The 20857-nt window shown below is 31.3% G+C and overlaps 1 protein-coding gene across 3 annotated transcripts; it reads left to right on the top strand.

Annotated features, from left to right (window-relative positions):
* Window positions 1–883: 883 nt before the first annotated feature.
* Window positions 884–19315, top strand: LOC119641273 (sodium/potassium/calcium exchanger 4). Of its 3 annotated transcripts, none has more exons than XM_038039872.1 (8): window positions 884–1470; window positions 13832–14005; window positions 14075–14262; window positions 14337–14523; window positions 14633–14716; window positions 18011–18577; window positions 18661–18762; window positions 18817–19315. In XM_038039872.1, exons 1-8 carry the CDS (start codon window positions 1437–1439, stop codon window positions 19152–19154), a joined length of 1674 nt encoding a protein of 557 aa, XP_037895800.1. In that variant the 5' UTR covers window positions 884–1436; the 3' UTR covers window positions 19155–19315. The 3 variants fall into 3 exon arrangements, with proteins under 3 accessions (XP_037895800.1, XP_037895811.1, XP_037895806.1); XM_038039878.1 differs by having other exon boundaries at window positions 887–1470; window positions 14633–14713; XM_038039883.1 differs by lacking the exon at window positions 14633–14716.
* Window positions 19316–20857: the final 1542 nt, after the last annotated feature.

Raw genomic sequence — 20857 nt, 5'->3', positions numbered from 1 at the left:
AATCGTTTCAGAATCGCAAGGACCGACATGGGAAAGCGTTCAAATATTATATTAAGCCTTTGAGATAATTTATTGAACAATACTCATATTCTCAAGCTAAATTTATGAACCTTTCAATTGTTTCGTAATGTGAAAGGTATTTTAGGATTGGAAAACTATTGCAATATATGATATTTACATTTCGGAGAAATTATATTCAGTGGAATTTTAATAAGGAAAACGGTTACAATTTTTTTTGTCCGAGAACTTTTCCCGACTTAGCGAGAAAAAAAAAAATTGTTGCTTAAAGATTTTGTCAGGCATAAAGTTATATTAAGGACTTTTAAATATTTGTCCATCTATCTAAAAACCTCCATAAGCGACTGTGCAAGTTTTTCAAAAGAAATTGAAAAGAAGAAAACACAGATGAAAGGTACTGATATGAAAATAAGAACAAGAACAGCATTAATATCAGAAATTTCGAATTCAGACTCAACGCCACAAAGTGCTTTAAATGAGTGACCATTCGTATCAAATTAAGCGGGGCTTTTGAAAATAAATAAAGAAGACATAAAAAAAAAAAATTAAAAACACAACAACAAGAATGACGATGCAGAGACGAGGGATAAAAACATCTAGCCGTACAATAGCTTCAACGTATGCTATAGAGCTCAAATGAATTTAGTCAATAACAACGGTGAGGCAGTCAGCTCAATGTAACGCGAGAGCATCATACAGTAATTCTAGTAACAAAACAATTTTCAGAAAAAATAACGTTATAGAAAATGAAAAAAATGGCAAATTTTCTATAATAAAAACTTTTTTTTTTGTTTTAAGATACAAAAACAGTGCATCGTCGTTTTCGAACCAAAAAATTTTTTTAAAAAAATTTTACAAGTTTTTTTTTATTATAAAACGGGGCAAAACAAAAGTCTGCTGCAATTTTACAGAAAATAAAACAAAAATTTATGCACGCCTGTGTTAAGTGAGGGGCACGATTTGCACAGCAGCATATTATGCGTGTGTGCGTGTGTGCAAATCATCATAATCGTCATAATACTAATAATAATAAATACGTTCTTCTTTAAAAAAAGAAAAAAGGCCAAAAGAAAAGTTTTCGTATTTCCTCATTAATTTGAGGCAGTTTACGATAAGCGCTAAGTCAAATATCAACGTCTTAAGGTTTAAACGCGCGCGTTAAACAATTTTTTTGGTCTGATTTCTACTTTCTGCTTTTCGTTTATTGTTTTCTTTTCTTTTTCGTGAGATATATGCGAAGAAATTGCATGCCCGTCGCTTAAGCGAAATTAGAAGTACCACGGGTCTTCTATACAAGTATACTTCCTTCATACTACCAATCGTCACGGTAATCATTACTAAAGTAACTATAATCACAAGAGCAATATCATCAAGAGCAGCTGAAAAGACGACAACAACGATAGACCGGTTCAAAAAATATGGAAGATTATTGGGGATTAAGTTATACAAACGGTACATAATTGAAGTAAAAAATTTAAAGAAAAATATTTACATTTTTTAAGCAAAGGTATAAATTATTTTTTTAAAACAAATTAATCAAAAAAGATATTCGTCATTTTTTTAAATCAATGAACAATAAGAATATGTTATTTATATAAGCTTTACTGAATTATGCTTCAACGCCACGAAAAAAAAAAATATATATATATTTTTATCTACTTTAGTTTACTGACTATATACTCTGGGAAATTTACTAAGCGGGCTTAAAATAAAAGCGAATAATATACTCTAAGATACCCTCACGATAAAATTAAAAAAAAGAAATAATTCTCCTAATTAAGTTGATCAAAATACCTTTTAGGAAATATATGACATCCACTTGATGAAGCGAAGATTATTTAAATATTATTTTAATTAAAAGTTACCCCGATTTTTCTTATACACATAAGTACATAAATATAAATATTTTGAAAACTTTAAAAGGAGATATTGTAATCGGTTTAGATCGAATTCTTCTGTACCTATCACTTTACTTGTTTTCATAAGGCATATGCTTTACCAAAAATATTTTACAGCACTGCGAACGTACGTGCTATGTAAGAATAAACATCCAGTGACATAACTGCAATTTAGTATGTATATGGATGCAGCGCTTACATAAAAATGTGCCGTGATATGTTAATTGTTACAATCAGCTAACGCACATATATGTTCTACACTCAACACAAATTATGTAAAAAAACGGTGCTTTCTGAAGACTGCCTGCCCGATGTGCGTAGGGTAGGTAGTGTCGTAACATATAAACATTTCAACAAGAACATAAACGGATCGATTGGCCTTTTATTCCGACCAAAAGTGGGTATACGTATGATCTTCCTATTCAGCCAGTAAAATACGTTTTCTAAAAATTACAGGAATTAAATTTAGTAAACAGTAGGATTTTTTGAAAAATGCTTTTATATCAATATTGTTTTAAAACTCTTAAACTGTTTAAAAAGCATTAACTTTTTAATTTTCATTAGTATACGAAATATTGTTAAAAGAGAAAAAACAGTAACAATTGCTTCAATTGTATTCAAAAAAAATTTTTTCAGTACATATAGTTTAATTAATTGTACTAAACTTCGCTTTTTCGATTTCTCGATTTTTTTTCTTTTTGCGTATGTGGCTTGTTCAACGATTTTATTGAAACTGCATATCAAAGAAATTTTTTATTCCTTTTTCAAATTCTAATAATGCCATGTAATGGGTAAATATAATTCGTTACGAACGTTTCCGCTTCTTGTATTTCTCTATTTTTCTACCAGAGTAAAACATTGGGAATATTAAAGGCTTGTTAAGCTAGTTAATCTGACCATTTAACAAGACAATATTGTGAGCGAAATAGTTGCTGCTAAGTGATTTTAGGTTAAATTTAGAATAATTTACAAATTTGATTTTTAAGTAATAAGCTGCACCGCGAAAAAGTGGATTATGTTCAATATTCATACTTCTTTGATGGGCCTATAGAGGAGTAAATTTCTTAGTTAAAACCGAAAAGTTTTTTTTATTTCGAAACTTCGCATACACGTTTATATTATGTTTGTGTAAAACAATCTCGTTCAGCCACTTTTTTGAGGAAGTGCTTACTGCGTATTTCTTATTTCACCTACTTGGTTTATTTAGTTATTCAATGCTGAACTTTAATTAATTTTAACTTTGTTAAGTTTGTTTTTGTTGTTTATTTACAAAGCGTTAGCTGTAGAGAATATGATTTTTATTGTGGGCATGTGGATACCGTAGTTAAATGTTTAAAAGTAATTAAGAATTACATCCTAATCATTTGTTCTGCTTTTAATTTAGTAAGTCGTTAGGCAGCAGAATAATATAATAAAGATCAATAAAATAATATTTTAAAAACGGGTTTTGTTGTAAATTTGACTTTAATCGTTTTGAGCACTGAATCTCTTGTTATAAATATATTAAAGGTGTTCCGTAGGTATCATTGAGGCAATTGAAATAATTATATATATATATATATATATACATAATGTACGTTTGTATGTATATTTTAATGTTTATCTTTTATTGTTATTTGTTGCGTTTAGCAACATTTTGTAAACAATTTGAACCCACTGAAGCGGTAAAATGATAACAAAACATGTTCAAAAAAAAAAGGTGATATATGCTTAACTGTACTTATTTTTAAAGAGAATAATAACGAAATAGATTAAAATTAAAAAAAGTAAATAAATAAAATGAGTAAGCAATCTATATTCGTATTGGAGCCAATTTTGGATAAATGTAGTAACATACCAGGTGAAAATATGAGCATCACGGATAGTTCAGGACTATTTGTGCACAAACTGTTTAATCAGATAAGTGCTTCGAAGTATGTTCGCACATTTCAATATAAAGAAGCGAAGCGTAAAAGTAAATTTTTTGCATGTTCATCTGTAGGAGATATAATTATAATCAAAATATATGTAATGAAGAAAAAGGTAAAGGATATAGTAAAAATTCAAATATCAACAAATTTTTGACAAACAAAACAGTCAAATCAAAAATGTTTCATAATTAGAGCGGCTGATCAACCCTTTCGATAAATTATAGAATGAAGTGAATGTAAATGTACACGTTAGACAAACATTGAATAATAATTAAAGCAACAGTTGTACAGCGTCGCACATTTTGTGACTCCGAAAGGAAACGTAAATAAAAAACACTTCTTAGATTTAGATCAACTTTTTCCCAAACGTATATGGTTTGGACCTTGCCATTACTTGTCAAATACAAAATATACATAGTTGTACGGTATGCTAAAATTGTTGAAATCCATTATGAAACAATGAACTCACGTTTAAGCTGCATACTTGTGGGATTTGTAAATAAGGATTACGGTTTCTTTGGTGCAAAGAAAACACATCTGGTGTTCCTGAATGGCTTTTAGGTGTTCAAAAATTTCTTTTTGGGTGTGTCTTGTGAGCCAAAAATGTCAGCTTTGTACATAAAAATGTCATTGTAGTTACCGTCAATGGAAAACGCCAGGGAAACGTGATAAGTGTTGTTTCGCGGCAAAATTTAGATGATTTCGACTTGGACGATAAATGGCTTCTATGAAATGTTACGAAAAGCCATACATGTTGTAAAAAAATCAATTTATTATGACAAAAGTTCAGTGATCGTGTAAGCTGTTAGAACGCATATGCGAGTTTGCTATAAAGGTTGTGCGATGCAAGTCAATTGGATTACTTATTTTGGGGGTTATGTTGAAGCATTGGCTTATAACAATAAACCCCGAAATCTCGATGACCTCATTTAGCAAAATTATTTGTATTGTTGGTGAGATAAAAGCAGATTTATGTGGAAAAGTGACAAAAATTGATTGTCCAGAATTGTATTTTTACACTAGATCAGATATGGTCGTTTATGTGAAATCATTTTTATTTAAAAATGGCATGAACTGATGTATAAAGTGAAAGAAAATTTACATTAATAGCTTTTGCAGTTTAGTTTGTAGATTACAAATCAAAAAAAAAAAAAAAAAACACTTGGTTAATGACGGTACATGAAAATATTTTAGTCGGCTTGAATAGATCGATTCCTGTATTACTTATCACAGATCTCAGAAGAAAGTGAAGTATATTTCGAAAACATGAGCATGTTAATTAGCAAATGCAATGTAACGTATACATTAGCAATGTTTGTAAACATATAAGTTGCTGTAAGTTTATTATCTTTACAACTTAAAACTTAGAAAGCGTGACATATGCAATTGTATAGCGGCATGTTACCCCAAAGTCATGTACTTAAAAAAGATAACTTAATAGAAAGATTACTTTACAAAAAACACTAAGAAGTCAATTTCTCGTTCTGCCATTTTAGGGGAACTCCGGCTTATAAACATAACGACGAAACGAAAAAAGAAGTATTTGACACCAGTTCGATGATTCCAGACAAAGAATTGAATTTATAATCATGGTTTCAAGGTAGACATTTCGACAGGCAGGCAAGCGTAAATCAATTCTACTGTTAACGCTGATCAAGAATGTGTGCAGTTTATGACGCCTTCGCTAGGTATTGCGGTGCGTTAAGAAAATTTCACGTAATTTAGAATTGATTTTCCTTTTACGAATCTAAGATTTAAGCTATAAAACTATTGAGTCAAAAATTGAGATGGTATTTGCATTTCTACTTCATTTGATGAATTTTACAAAAAAAAAAAAAATAAATAAATATGATATCACATTATGTTCATAAGCATATGCTAAAAGATGAAGTGGGAGATTCTCCTGAAAGAAGCATAAAGTAATTTCGACTTTTAAGCATTTCCATTTATTCGCATGATTTGGAACTTGCTGATTTTCTTTTAAATTTTCTATCGCTATTTTAAACGGGCGCATTCAATAATAATTTTTTTTTATTGTTATTAAAATTTTTTAATGTCAGTTCAATATGGGTGTCTGTTAACTCTGCAAGTTACTAAGACGATTTTATAAAAGAAACATTAAGGTTAAGGATGATTCCAGAAGACTCACCCGCACTATATATTCGTTAACGCTCGTTAATTCGTTAATTTTCTTGCAAATAGGGGTGCGTCATTTGGCTGATCTGAACCATTTCCACATTACATTATTGCAAATGGCTTTTGGATATACTATTCCCAAATTAAAGATACGTACGCGCCCTCGCATATTAACGATAAGCATTTGAATGGCTGCTGCGGCATCTATAAAATTATTTCAGTTTTGCGGACATATTTGGAGATAAATCATTTCTATTTCAAGTTTTGCTTCCAATTTTGACAGACATTGCAAATTGCAACACAGGTAGACCGACGAGCGGTATAGAAAACTTTATGCATTTTGTGACGTTTCTCACAATTAAATATTATTATTCATCTATATTGCAAGTTTTAATTTTATAAATCGTTTCTGTAAGCCGGAAATTAAGAAAAATAAAGGCTTAGACATCGATTTACAATTTAAAGATAAAAAAAAAATAAATAAAATTTTTTCGCTATTAAACGAAGCAAGCGCTCGCAAATATCGGTTATGGAAAATGTCAGAGAGTTTCAAAGGCTCGAAGGCTAATAGATAAACTAACTAATGAGTCAAGCGAGTAGGAAATAAATAAATTAAATCTATGTATGCAAGAGCGATGTTCTTTACTTGATCTAATATGCGAAGAACTCCTTTTTTTATGAATTATTCTAGAACGCGCCATTTATTTACTTAATTTTACTTATTTAATTTGAGCTAGTAATAGTAAACCTACTTTTAAGATTCTTTTACGCTCTTAGTTGATTTGAACGTATTTCCCAATAGATTCAGCTCGTTACGAATAGATGGATAAACGACCAAACGGGGGAGAGAGTACACTTTACTTTATAAACTAGCAAATTGAATAATACAGAGCTTTTGTCAAGTTTTCATGACAGTTTTACTAACTTAACAAAAAAAAAAGAACCTTGCTTGATATTTGACGCGGGCGAATTTTCAAAATTAGAGTTCTCGATATTTTTTGAACATATTGCTATGTCGTGGAATTTCTAATCATAGAAAAAAGTTTGTCAATTATCCAAATTTTTCATGAAAAAACGAGGTCGAATGTTATAATATTGGTTGCGTCAATACAAATATGCTTTCATTACAACTGAATGGCTTGTTTGTGCACAAATTACGGTCGGCTTAATCGATCCATAAAGCTATCACAATTTGCGTTGAATGGATAAACGAGGAAAAACGTTAAAAAGGAGTTCATTATTGAAAACGAAAATACGGGACAGTTGCTGAAAATTGACATAATTTAAAACAAAAAGATAGAAAGGATTGAAACGCCAGGTGGGCAATTGTTACCTTCCAAAAATCACTATTATAGATTTGAAATAGATTATCCGCTGCTTCGCGAATTTAGTTACGATCCTCCATTAATTTGATATTGTGTACATATACAATGGTATCACCGTTTTGAATTCCTATCTTAAAAACCTTGTACATGGAGCACAAATATACGTGCCCTCATACCAATTTGCTTAATATGATTTAATTAAAGTCCATAACAATTTATTAATTATTAAATTTTAACGCTAAATTATCCAATAAACGGTCGAAAAAGCAAAAAAAAAAAAAAAAGAAAAAACAGAAAACTGAACAAAAAATAAAAGTCAACGAAAAACGGAAGCGAGCGCTAGCATGCAAAAATCAAAATACTTAACGACAATTAGAGAATTGACAAATCAGTGCCAGAGTGACGTTAAACAAGAAATACTAATACAATAATAAATTGTGGTTATTTCAAGATCACAAACAAAGTTGAGTTAAGTTTAGTAAAAAAGTAAATTAACGAATTATTTCATTTACTAAGAAATCGCGTGCTCGTGCATAATGTGCAAACTACATAGAGTTTATGTGTGAGTGGTTGTGTTTGAGTACAAAAATTTGTTTGTCTGTATGTGAGTAAATAAGAATATAATATTTAATCCAAGAAATAGTTTTATTCAAAGAAATTTTTTTTCAATTTTGAAGTAGATGAGAATCATTTTACAGTTTTCTAGCGATGTCAAAAAATTGGTTAACTTCTATAATAGTGTTAATAGTAATCGTGACAATGATCATGATGATGATGATGATGATGATGATGATGATGATGATGGTAATGATGGTAATGATGATGATGATGATGATGATGATGATGATGATGATGATAATGACGACGGTGATTAAGCATAATATTATAATTTAAGTTTTTTATATAAGCAATATGTAATTCTAAGTGCATACGTGTTAGTTCATGTGTATGTGCATGTGTAGAAAAATTTACTTAAATAGCTTACTTCATTACACACAAAATGATAGCAATTGCACAAAATAGACATCATGCGGTGATTTCTTATATTTACGGCAAGTGCTGGCGTATGTGTATATGTTTATATTAATATAAATATGAAGTGTAGCCAAGTGTATGTGAATGTATTTGTAAATATATTTAACAACTTTTTTTCTTAATTTAGATAACAATGATTCAATTACTTGTTACAAAAGTATTTGTGTGTAAGACATCACAGATCAGTTTTCATTCGCTACTTAAACATATTATAAGTAATAGCATATATATATACATGTACATCAAAAATTATTCTTTAAACCGGCTTAGAATGCAAAGTTTTTATTATAGCTATTTCAATTTTCTCACTTCTGAACCTGAACATGGATAGTATATACATTAAGTTTAGCACAATACGATAATAAGAGACCTATCTCAGAGAATTATAATGTATAATGAAAATAGTTTTATATACAAGGAGACGCAGTGCGTCCACCATTGACACAATTGGTGTCATTGTTACGAGAGGTCAATGTCCTAACCGTAAAGTTTCTGTACTTACATTCGTTTCTAATCTTCAGTTTATAATTAGAAAATATTCAACACTTTTCTAAATATTGGGAGAATTCATAGCGTTCCAAAAACTGATCTTCCCCTATTTTAAAATATCATAAAGTCCTTCGCCTTATTTTAATTCAAATTTTTTAAATCTACCATCACTTCAACGTCCGAACTATTGGATTCTTGTTTAGAGTCTGAATATTAGTTACTCACTAGTCTTCCCTTTTGTAGCTTAAAAAAAAGAAAAAAAACAGCTAAATTTGTGCAAGAGAAATATATCAATATGAGTTTAATTTTAACATTTTCCTGACTTTAAACGTCGTTTACGCAGATCTGATTATAATCCCTCTCATAGATAAGAACCAACATATGGATACGAACCAATTTTATTCAAATTTGGTGTGAATATTCCTAGTAACAGTTATCGCAACACAATGACAGTGGACATACTTGTAGTCGTCTTAATGATTAAAGAGGGTTAATATATATGATATGCTTCTCTCCTTACAAATTGTCATACGAATTTTCATATCAGTAACATTCACTCGCTCAGAGTTCTCAACTGGTTATTCTGTACTTCTTTTTAGGATTATACACCGTAAGTTACCGTTTAAATTCAGGCAGGTACGTTTTATGGTCGTTATTTGTGTGTGTGTGTGTGTGTGTACATCATACACTAAAATTATGATCAAAAATAAGCCTTTACAAATAAATAAGCCTTTATAAATGCAGGATGAAAAATCTATTAAAATTTTCAGTACTTTATGCCAAACTTAGTTGAAGAACAATAAGTCCGTTGATAAGGAAATTAATTTTGCTAAATTTGAACTATGTCAGCTTTCATTTTGGGTTCCCTATCCTATAATAACTCTTATAAAAAGTATACTTTCGCCTAGAAGTTAGGTGAAGTGATGATTTTGGTATTTTTTTTTATATTAGAGATAATTTTCTTTGCATAATTTATTCATATAAGAAAAGTTAATCTACTACGTTGAAACGTCCACCTCAACTAATTTGGAATTAACACACTTACTTTGTCGACTTCTACTCTCCAAATCGTTTTATTTAATACCAATATCGTTCGTATTATTAAGAAAAAGTTAATCCGCCAGTCCGTAATGTCCATCATATTTATTTTAGAGTTAACGAATTTTTAGGCAGATAATATATCTCCATTTGAGGAATACGCAAAATTGTTTTACTCATTCAGATTTGTTGACCTTACGATTAATAAGATTAAAACCTTAAAAAAATAGAAAAAGAAAAATTGAAACATTACCTGGGCATGGCCGATCTTTCCGATTTGGCATGTAAATAGCAGAGTTTTTCGTAAAATACATGTGAAGAATTTTAGCCTTTTATCTTTTGCAATTTGTGAATAATGAGTAAAAGCCGCAAATATTTGTTAAGAAAAACGGAGGTACGTTCGCTTCATTGCGGGCTTGTGCTCTGACCAATTTGGCCCATTTTCAATATCAACCTGAGTGCAAAAACTTGTAATGTTTCTACCAAATTTGAAGCCGATGTCTTAATTTTTGCGGCCAGGAGACTGTCAAAACCCACCATACACACCACCAGGCACACAGACGGACAGACATGAGCTAATCAGTTCAGAAGTTCACGCTGATCAAGAATATACTTTAGAACTTTAGAACTTTTTAGACTTTATAGGATATGTGAAGCTTGTTTTTTGGTGTTGCAAACATTGTGACAAAATGAGTATACCTCCCTATAAACAAAATTAACAAATCTTCACTCACGATAAAAGGCCCGATATCTCGTCAAAGGAAAGTTTAATTTGCTCTACTCTCGTTAAGGTTAATAGAATACATATTGCATATTGCACTATCGCAAATTCCGATTTCCCTCCGATGCAATACAAACATTTTTCACGTTACAGTTAACCTATAAATGTAGTTTAAAGAAAAAATTTTCAATTTTTGAAGAAATGATTAATTTAATACAAAATTTAGGCTTTTAAGAATTCTTCATACGCAATTCATTCATTGGAAAAATGTGGAAATGTCAACTTGACAGTAATGAAGTTTACCAAAATTGATTAGCTTGTCAAAGGTTCGTTTTACAATTTTCTATTTCACGTATGTAATATAATTTATTTTGACGATTCGAAGCGGCTCAAGCTTTACACAATTAAAATTTAAAGAATATATACAATTACTTAAAACTTTCAATTGATCTTGCGAAAAACAAAAAATAGCATAAATATTAAACAGACGGTAGCACAATACAATGCTGTTTAGTGAAAAAAGTTTGTTGAACGGAAGCTATAAACTAAAAGTTAAGATGAGCGGCAAAAGATAAACTAATTTTCATAGCAATTTATCGGTAATAAAACAATTAAACAATACTAATGAACGAGCGACACAACAACAATAATTATATCTCGCAAAATATTTTTTATATTTTATGTTTAATGTTTGTCAAAAGACGATCGACGGAATAATGATTATAAAAAATAAGAGTAATTGGACTGATGAGGATAACGAGGATTGATAATTCTCGTCCGGCACTATCAATGAACAAAATAAACATTCATTTTATCCATCAAAGAGAAACAGGTGGTTAAGGATTATTCCTTCTCTGAGAGTCAGAAATAGTTGAGTTGGCCGCGTTCGTTCGTTATTAGGTTGCCTTCTTAAAGCCTCAACCATAATGGAATGCTTAATGTAAGCACATATATCTCGCCATTGCAGCCATTAATGGCTGACATCCTGAGACAGCCTTACAAAATCGGTGATTAGCTTGCTAATGTAGAGTTATTAAGAAAATTTTTGGCAGGCTGCATACCTAAATTTTGCTTCAATGCGAATACATTTCCTACTTGCATTGTAATCGTTGATTATTTTCAACTATTTCGTATTAAGGGAATCTTAAATTTCTTAATTAATTCTCCAAACGATACAGCAACAACAACAACAGTAAATAGCTTATTTTACATATTACGGTATATTGACGCATGATGTGTTGTGGACATGTTTGTATCGTTATGTGAACAAACAGATGGCAACTTTTTAAATGAGGCCGTAGTGGAATTTGGTAAATTCTATGAAATATTTACCAAATATTTTTAGTTTCTAGTCGCTGCGAACTATATAGTACTTATAAATTTTTATCTAAACAAAGTTGGAAGCCTTTGTCAATATTGTGGAAGGTTTCTAATGTTGTAACTAGACATTGGGTTGGACTAGTTTTGTATGTACTTATACCGTTTGCTCGAGTATGAAACTAATGGATAAAATTAGAAAGCGTCGCCATAATTGATTCGGTCAATTCTTCGGGGCGAAAGCACGTTATAATCAATTGAGGCTCTTTCTACGCAGGCGGCCTGACTGACATGACTTTCAAATCCTTAAAGAAACTTTGCTACAATAAATAGATATTTGAAAGTACAAGTACAAAACCCTTAATAGTAAAGATTTAGTAATTTTGCAGACCCATCAGCACGGAAGAAGTGGATTTACTTATTACGTGCTTTGTGGCCTGTAAAACTTAATAGCAATAGAGAGAATATATCTCACAAGTGGATGGACAGACCGATATATATAAATCGGGAAACATATGGCATACACTGGCGACACGCTTGCATGCGCGCTACGTTATATTAACAACAATCATCGGAGTAACATTGACGACATTTGTTAATTTTCGTAAAACCGCCCGCACGAAACCAGTGTTACTCATTACACCTTATTCCTAATACTGGCAGTTATAGGTTCCTACCGACACAGGTGTACAATTTTGATATTATAAAATGGAAATTATATTAAACACTTTAATTTTACACTTTAATTGTACAAGAAATACTCTGCATACAATAATTTGCCATTGACAAGTCTGGTTTGGAGTTTCCATCGTAAAAATTTTGTGTTTCTTGAAGCAAGTGGTTGCAACAATTTTCGAATAGATTGGAAATGCCTCAACGGACAGGTTGCATGGAGCCCGACTTTCCACGCAAAAAGAGGAGACTGCAATGTTCAATCGAGGTTTGATACACTGTAGTAACAATGGGAAAATATATGAGGTTTTATCACTTTCGCTATATTTTCTCACCTAGTTAAAGGCAGTGGCTAAGGAACTGCAACGTGTACTTCTAGTATCTCAGTGGATAATAATAAAATGAAGAATTAAGAAGATACAAGTCTCTATGATGTGCGAAAATTTGTTTTGTTTATTTTAAATGAAGTACACATAAATAATATATACATAAATGGAACTAAAAATAAAATAGAGTAGAGTAAAATTACATCATTGCATATTTACCAATGTAACGTATTCTCATAGGCAGTAGATCAGTACGGAAATTTGTATTTGCTATTCAGCATAATTTGAGACATGAATATTTGGTTGCTCATGTGTCCTCTTCTTCATCTCCCTCTAATTGTTTCATTTGTAATATTACATAGATGAACTGTCTTGTGACTTTGAACTTAATAATATTACTCTAATACGCGAACATATTACAACTTTGCCTTCGCCAAAAACATTTTGTTTCCAAAAGAAAAATTTTGCTTATGTGTTGATATATAGGTATTGTAAAAGTAACCTTATATTATTTATACAATTGTCTGATTTCTTATATAAAAGTGACAGTACGAAAATTTGAAGGAGTGTGCTTTGTAATAATCATCAGATTATTAACATAAGATCATTAAGATATTTAAAAAAAGGGAAAAGTTTTTTATGATAAGCATTCGTGCTCGAATAGTTAGTTATATTCAGAGCAAGTGAAGTACAAATTGCTGGGAGCATCCGGTTAAAATATAACAAGAAAGAATAAATGTAAAAACAACAGAACCTCGGGTAATTACTTAACGATGAATACAACAAAGGAAAAAAGATATTCCGATTTTCTTGCGGCGAAATGTTCTTGTCTGGAAGAAATATCATACTATCCATGCATGGCCATTTCCTTTCAAACAGTGTGATCATATTGCAATAAAATCCAGTTTTATTTTTGATTTTCTCTTTTTGGTTTCATCATTTATAGATATAAATTGCACACAGCCCGCCATAGATGATTTTCCGCGTGATTTATTCACAGAACCACAAAGACAGGCGGGTGCTGTTGTACTTCATGTTATAGCCAGTTTATATTTATTTGTAGCATTAGCCGTAGTATGTGATGAGTATTTCGTGCCTGCAGTGGAAAAAATCTGTGCAGGTAGGTTGGATTAGTCTTTCCAAAATAGTACTTTAAGCTAATAAAAAAATTTTTTTTCTTACGATTTAGCTTTAAATATGTCTAATGATGTGGCAGGGGCTACATTTATGGCTGCAGCCACCTCAGCACCCGAATTATTTGTAAATGTGATAGGCACTTTCATTACCGAGGGTGATATAGGCGTTGGGACTATTGTGGGCTCGGCGGTATTTAATATATTGGCTGTTGCTGCTTGCTGTGGGATAGGAGCAGGAATGGTAATTTATGTGGAAAATTACTTATAAAGGATAACAATTATTCATGAGCCATGGATATTACTTGGACATTGCAGACTATACCCTTAGATTGGTGGCCTTTAACACGAGATAGTATAGCTTATGGTATCACAGTGGCTATATTAATTTGTGTAATGCATGATGAGCGTGTGGAATGGTACGAAGCTCTAATATTGGTGTCATTGTATGCTGTCTATTTGGCTGTTATGTATTTTGATAAAACATTTCAAAAATGTGCTAAAGGTAAGTTGACCGAACGAATATGCCTTTTATGGGAAAAATCCTGTACCCTTCATCTAAATTATTATTTTTAACGTCAATGTGGAACACTTTTATTTATAATGACGTACAGGTGGCGTTAAACAGGCGCGTTCACGCAGCCGTTCTTCCAATTGTAGTATTCAAACGAAGAACATTAATGAAAAAGAAACAGGTGGTACTATCATTCATTAGAAAGATTTGTTTCAACTTGACTTATAACTTTTTCTACACAGTAATTATAACATTTCAACTATTTCACTAAAATAAGATTAAGTGCATAAATAAATTCTGCAAATTAAAATTGGTTGCTGCAATAAAACGTACGTTTACTTGCTCCAAAATTTTGGATACACATAGCTTAGATGTTGATCTTTATATGTGGCAAGTTTGACTTGTTTATTAACTGTAGTTAAAGAGGTTGCTATAATATGCATGTTATCCTGTTTCAAAATGAAAAAAATCTAGCTCCCGCCATGGAAATGATTAAGTTAGCGCGGGGCGAAAATACGGTAAGTTGTGAAATAGTTGGAAAGTGGTTTGCGAGATAACGTGCAAAAAGTTGTAATCTTGGGAACGGTGAATATTTTACTGCCTCGCAAGATTGAAGAATTTAAAGTACACTACACGAAAATCTGTCAAAAATTCAAACAGAGCGCACTGTACAGTAGAGAAAAAGTCAAAAAGAAAAATTCAGTTGAATTGCATGAAATGGGAAATATAAAAAGAAATAAAATGGGAGCTAAGCGAAAGGAGAAAAATCGTAAAGTTGTCGTGTGGTTATGTCTGTTAAGTCGCTGTAATTTCAAATTATTTCGAACGGCAAAAACGTCTTGTGTTCGATAATTGAAACGAAGAAAAGCAAGAGTTTAAGCATGACAACCATCCATATCTCCTACAAAGCCGCATATTCAGGCCCATAAAATTTTACTGGTGCACGTTGATGTCCATCCCTTTAAACTTTATATATACTAAGCTGCAGCGTATAAACAGCCGATACTTACACCATACAAACACCAATGTATAAGCTACATATATCTAAGATTTTGGAGAAAAAAAACGCGTTATGCACGTTTTATGAAGTAACCAACTTCAATCTAAAGGATTTATTTTTACACCTAATGCATAAATACTAATAATGGATTTAACCGCATTTGCTTCACTCACTATTCTTTATCTAATATTAGTTTTTAGAACTTTTAATATACTCCGAGATTTCGGTTCCCTGCGCTTATAAGCCCGGTTTTATAAATACTGGTCTATTCACCAACCTTTTGCATTTTATTTACTACTCATTTTATTTACTACTATGATTAAGTAAACTTTTATGTTTAATATCTTGCTACTTTTTTTTTTATAAAAATGCCATACATTTTTTAAAAATTTTATAAACAAAAACTTTTTGGTGAAAATATCTAGGCGAATTCCTTTTTTTGCGGATATAAAATTTCTATTTAATGAAATTTTCAATATCAGATTATTTATGAAGAAAAAAATTAAATCAACATAGTATTATAAAAAAAAATGTCTTCCTTTTACTTTTATTTAAAGTAAGATGATCAGGTGGAGCGAAGACTTTGGAACACGGAATACTTTCGATTAAAAAGCGCAAAACAGTATTGATGTTGGCAGGATTGCAATAGGGCATAGTAGAGAAAATATAACAGATGAACAGACAGTTACACATTAAAATGATAACCTTTCTTCTTTTTGATCAATTCTCTTGATGAGAAAACGTTTGTAATAAGGATGCAGGCCGTCTGGATTAGAGAACATTACAGAGACGATCAATAAAATTGATCCAAATTGACAGAGATTGAACTTCATTTATTTCTTAGCAACTATCTAGACAAAATATATAATAATACATTGTTGCGAAATTCGCTTTTCTTGGATACGGTTCGTATCGTCAGATCGTGGATATTCTTTTTAAGAGAAATACACTTGCACGTTTTCACTTCAAGACTCTTTTATTTACAATCAATTTATTTAAGGGTACGACTATTTACATTTTACTTTGGCAATACTCTCGACTTCTCAAGTCCAATTTTCTTTTTCGACTCAGATGTCTTTGTCCGACTGACTCTGCCTTCCGCACATAGTCAATTTATATACATTTTTACAAGCATATTACTATTATCTAAGTTCATGACTTCATCTTTAATCCGTTTTCCGGTAATCGTTTTCCTCGGCCGGCAGCTGCATGACACTTATAAAAGACCATCTGTTTTGAAAAGAAAAGCAATCACTGAACAATATAGTATTCGTGCATTGCACACAATCGACTCGACAAAATGACCTCATCTAAAAATGAGAGAAATTTTTTTTTATCATGCAGACATATCAACTTAGCGATCTTCACTTACCAGCGTAACCCTGGTTTAACCGACTGAGATCATTACCTTGATGCGATTGTGGGTACAAAAATTAGATACAAAAGTCCGTTCTTCCCTTTCACGACAATATATTGAGAGGTCACCGATAAACCTTTTGAAAATTTTTTGAAACGTAAAACATGGGTTTATTTGCTTTTTTAAAACACAACAGTAGCATATGTTCCTTGCTCGTTTTAACGAAGCCTACTACTTTAAGACACGGGATTACAACCTTTGCAAAAATTATGCTGAAGGTGATGGTAGTTGAGCTACCGTTCATTTTGGATCGTTGCAATCAATGGCGACTTTGTGGTTTATAGTGACGTGATAAACGTTTTAATTAAACGCAGTTACATGTCAAAGAACCGCCGAAGGAATGAACTTGTCGCAAACGCAATTTGCGAAGAATGCTCTTAATAAAAACAATTCACTGTTTTTAAAAATTGTAATTGCTTCAAAAACCTATATATCAAATTTCTACACCCATATATATATATATCTAATATCTTTTAAATTCCATTGCATATTTTGTATATATTTATATTTCATATTTTAAATTTTCTCTTTAATTCCTTATATTTTAAGAATATGTTTGTTTAGTTATACCCACCGCCGTTACATAGCAGTTTATGTAAGTTTGTCAATTAAGTTGGCTGGTTACAAGCAAACAACAATCGCAGTGAAATCAATTTTAATCTTAGGTACAGTGATATCCCAAGTCCGTTTGGTTTTCTTTATCCGTCCATCCGTTTGCCTTACCATTGCGGAATTAAACCTTAAATACGAGTGGAACTCTAACACTGCAAGATAAATTTACGAAAAACATAATGTAACTTTTTTCTTATTATTTAATACTTGCAAGCAATAGTAAATCGTACTCGGAGGTTAAATGGGCAAGGTATTTTTTTTAATATTTAAAATAAGTTCGCAAGTCAAAAAATCTTTGCAAGCCACTTGATAAGTTTAATTATAAAATCATATTAAATTTTAGGTGGTGGGTGTTGAAGGCGCTCTAAGTTAGTAAGATAAGGCTGTGGCAGCCATTTTGACATTTCCCCATTTCATTTTTCATCGCTTTGAGTTTTTAACAATTTTAGAAATCGTTGAAAATCGCATTTGTCATAATTTATCAACTATTCAATTGAATGGAGGCGTTAATAATGATCCCCCGAAAATTTCATCTATAAATATGGCGACAACAGCAACAACTTCATATTCAACACCGACTGTTTCAACTGTAACCCACACTCCCTCCGTTCCAACAGCAGCCGATGCTGTAAATACGACTCTTATAAATCTCAATATTAGTACCGTGAACTTGGCTAAAACTGGTACGTGTCTTTTGTCATTAGCTCCAATAGCTCAGCATGAAGATACGGAAGCTCCTTCCTCGCCGACAATGGCAAGTAATGCAAATGTTACAGGTGCGGATGAAGACTTGGAGGAAGACGAAGGCTATTTTTTGTTAAGATATCCAAAAGAAAAAAGTTGCTTCGCCCAATTCACTTGGTTGATTATATGGCCCATTCATTTTTTGTTTTGTGTAGCGATACCAGATTGCAAAAAAGCCAAAAACAATAAGATTTTTCCTTTGACATTCGTTATGTGCATTGTGTGGATTGGTTCGCTATCCTATGTGGTGGCCTGGATGATAACAATTATTGGTAAGAAAGTTAAAGGGAAAATGATGAATTTATAGAAAGTTAACGAGATTTTCTAATTTTTAAATCTACCTTGCGGAGTGTAGGGGATACTTTAAAAATACCAGACTCGGTAATGGGCATAACATTTCTGGCAGCGGGCACTAGTGTACCTGAAGCGGTTTCTAGTGTCATAGTAGCTAAACGAGGTGATTTTTAAAATTGTCATATATTTTTTTCAATATAATTCAAACATATTTCAGGTCATGGTTCGATGGGAATCTGCAACTCCATTGGATCCAACACTTTCGATATACTACTGTGTTTAGGTGTACCATGGCTAATCAAAGCCGTCTTCTTTCCCATCCAACCAGGGCAAAATTATGTGGGCATAAACTCTGCCGGTCTGGAGTATTCAGCCATAACGTTACTATCTACTTTGTTTTTGCTTTACATAACGTTCTCGTGTAACAAATTTAAATTGGATAAAAGAGTGGGTACGGCGTGTTTGGTCATGTATTTGGTATTCTTGATTTTTGCCTCACTAATTGAATTGAATGTGTTCTTCCGAGTCAATCTACCGACCTGTGGACGGTCATGAGTTATGCGCGTATCGTTTGTTCGAAAGCAAAAATAAAAAAAAACAAAGTCTAATTGGTGTCATTGTTGTTAAACTGTTTAGGTATCTTCTTTACGAAAATTTTTAATCTACATCCTAAGAAATAAATTTTTGAAATATTATCATTTTTCATAAAGTTTGTTTAAAAAACGTAATTGCTTTAATTAGAAAGTAAATTTTTAATTTTGAATAAAAATACCATTTCGCCAACCTGTTAAAATTTATTATGTAGGTTAATTTTAATTTTTTTTAATTAAGTTTCTCTGGTATTTAAGGACACAAAAACAAAGTAAACACTTTAGCTTTATGTATAATTAATAAAAAAAATTGAAAACCAACATTTTGACAAATAATTTCGCGAAAAACGTTGCAGCTCTTCTTAGGAAAAACATAATAATGATAACATTAATGCTAATATTAATGCTAGTACAGTTACTAACACTGCAGCGAATACTGACACTAATACTAATATTACTACTGATAATAATACTAATACCAATACTAATGCTAATACTAGTACTAATATTGATACTAATATTAATATTAACATTTATAATAATACAAAAATGACTATTAATACCAATATTAGTAATATAATAATAATACTGCTAACACTAATACTAACATTTATAATAATACAAAAATGACTATTAATACCAATATTAGTAATATAATAATAATACTGCTAACACTAATACTAACATTTATAATAATACAAAAATGACTACTAATACCAATATTAGTAATATAATAATAATACTGCTAACACTAATACTAACATTTATAATAATACAAAAATGACTACTAATACCAATATTAGTAATATAATAATAATACTGCTAACACTAATGCTAATACTAATATATTTGGAGATATCATTTCGCAAAAGACTCTGTAGCCCCAGTTAAGAATAACGTAATAATAATAACACTAAGAAAACAATAAATATATTAATAAATAATAATCGGTGCAAATATTTGGTTTTGTTCGGAGGTAGCACCGGAAAATTGGTTTCACAAAAATAACATATAAGCGATATATTACAAACGATTGAAGTGCTTTTTTTCCTTTGGATTTAAACATTTTATACTAACAACAAAGATTAATTAAAAACTAGATTCAAATGCATTTTTACAACCTTTTATTTTGAATTTCTCATTGTGAAAGCTCTTTCTAAATATCTCTTTCTATCACAACCAGAATTGTTGAAAGCCAACAACAAGTTATTCATGTATATTGCAACTGACACTATCTTGTCCTCTCTATACGGGACAGCTAGATATAGAACTTGATTTGAAATCTTCAGTCGACTCTATCACATTTATGGTGTGAATTACTGATTTCACCGCAGCTCTGACAGCTCTTTTGCTGACTTGCTGCTGACAGCTCTGAAGAATGCGCAATCATTTTAAAACTGATGCTTCCGCCTGCTCTGCTGATCTTATCACTAGCTAATGGATTTTCGAAAATAATGATTGCCATTAATCGTCTATATTAGGAATTTACAGAATCATCGCGACTCCGAAAGCTGCTGACTTGCTGATTATTATTGATCGTACAATAAGAGAATAAGTTGTATCGAAATTTCTCCTAGCCGTTGTGAACTACCTTTTGCTAGCAGAGATATCTATTTCAATTAATTACCTGTTTCCCAATACCATTTCCTATGTTTGTCTTGGCAATAT

The sequence above is a fragment of the Glossina fuscipes genome, unplaced genomic scaffold, assembly GCF_014805625.2.
Source record: "Glossina fuscipes isolate IAEA_lab_2018 unplaced genomic scaffold, Yale_Gfus_2 0, whole genome shotgun sequence".
NCBI classification, from domain to species: Eukaryota; Metazoa; Arthropoda; class Insecta; order Diptera; family Glossinidae; genus Glossina; species Glossina fuscipes.
The sequence above is the reverse complement of the archived record's forward strand: the minus strand, read 5'-3'. Positions and strand labels throughout refer to the sequence as shown.

What these genes read in the sequence shown, in the direction of transcription:
- LOC119641273 (XM_038039872.1), top strand. Translation starts at nt 1,437, where the DNA reads ATGGAAGATTATTGGGGATTAAGTTATACAAACG. An exon ending in AGTGGAAAAAATCTGTGCAG is followed by an intron (nt 14,006 to 14,074) that starts GTAGGTTGGATT and finishes CTTACGATTTAG; the next exon opens with CTTTAAATATGTCTAATGAT. An exon ending in TAATGAAAAAGAAACAGGTG is followed by an intron (nt 14,717 to 18,010) that starts GTACTATCATTC and finishes TAACAATTTTAG; the next exon opens with AAATCGTTGAAAATCGCATT.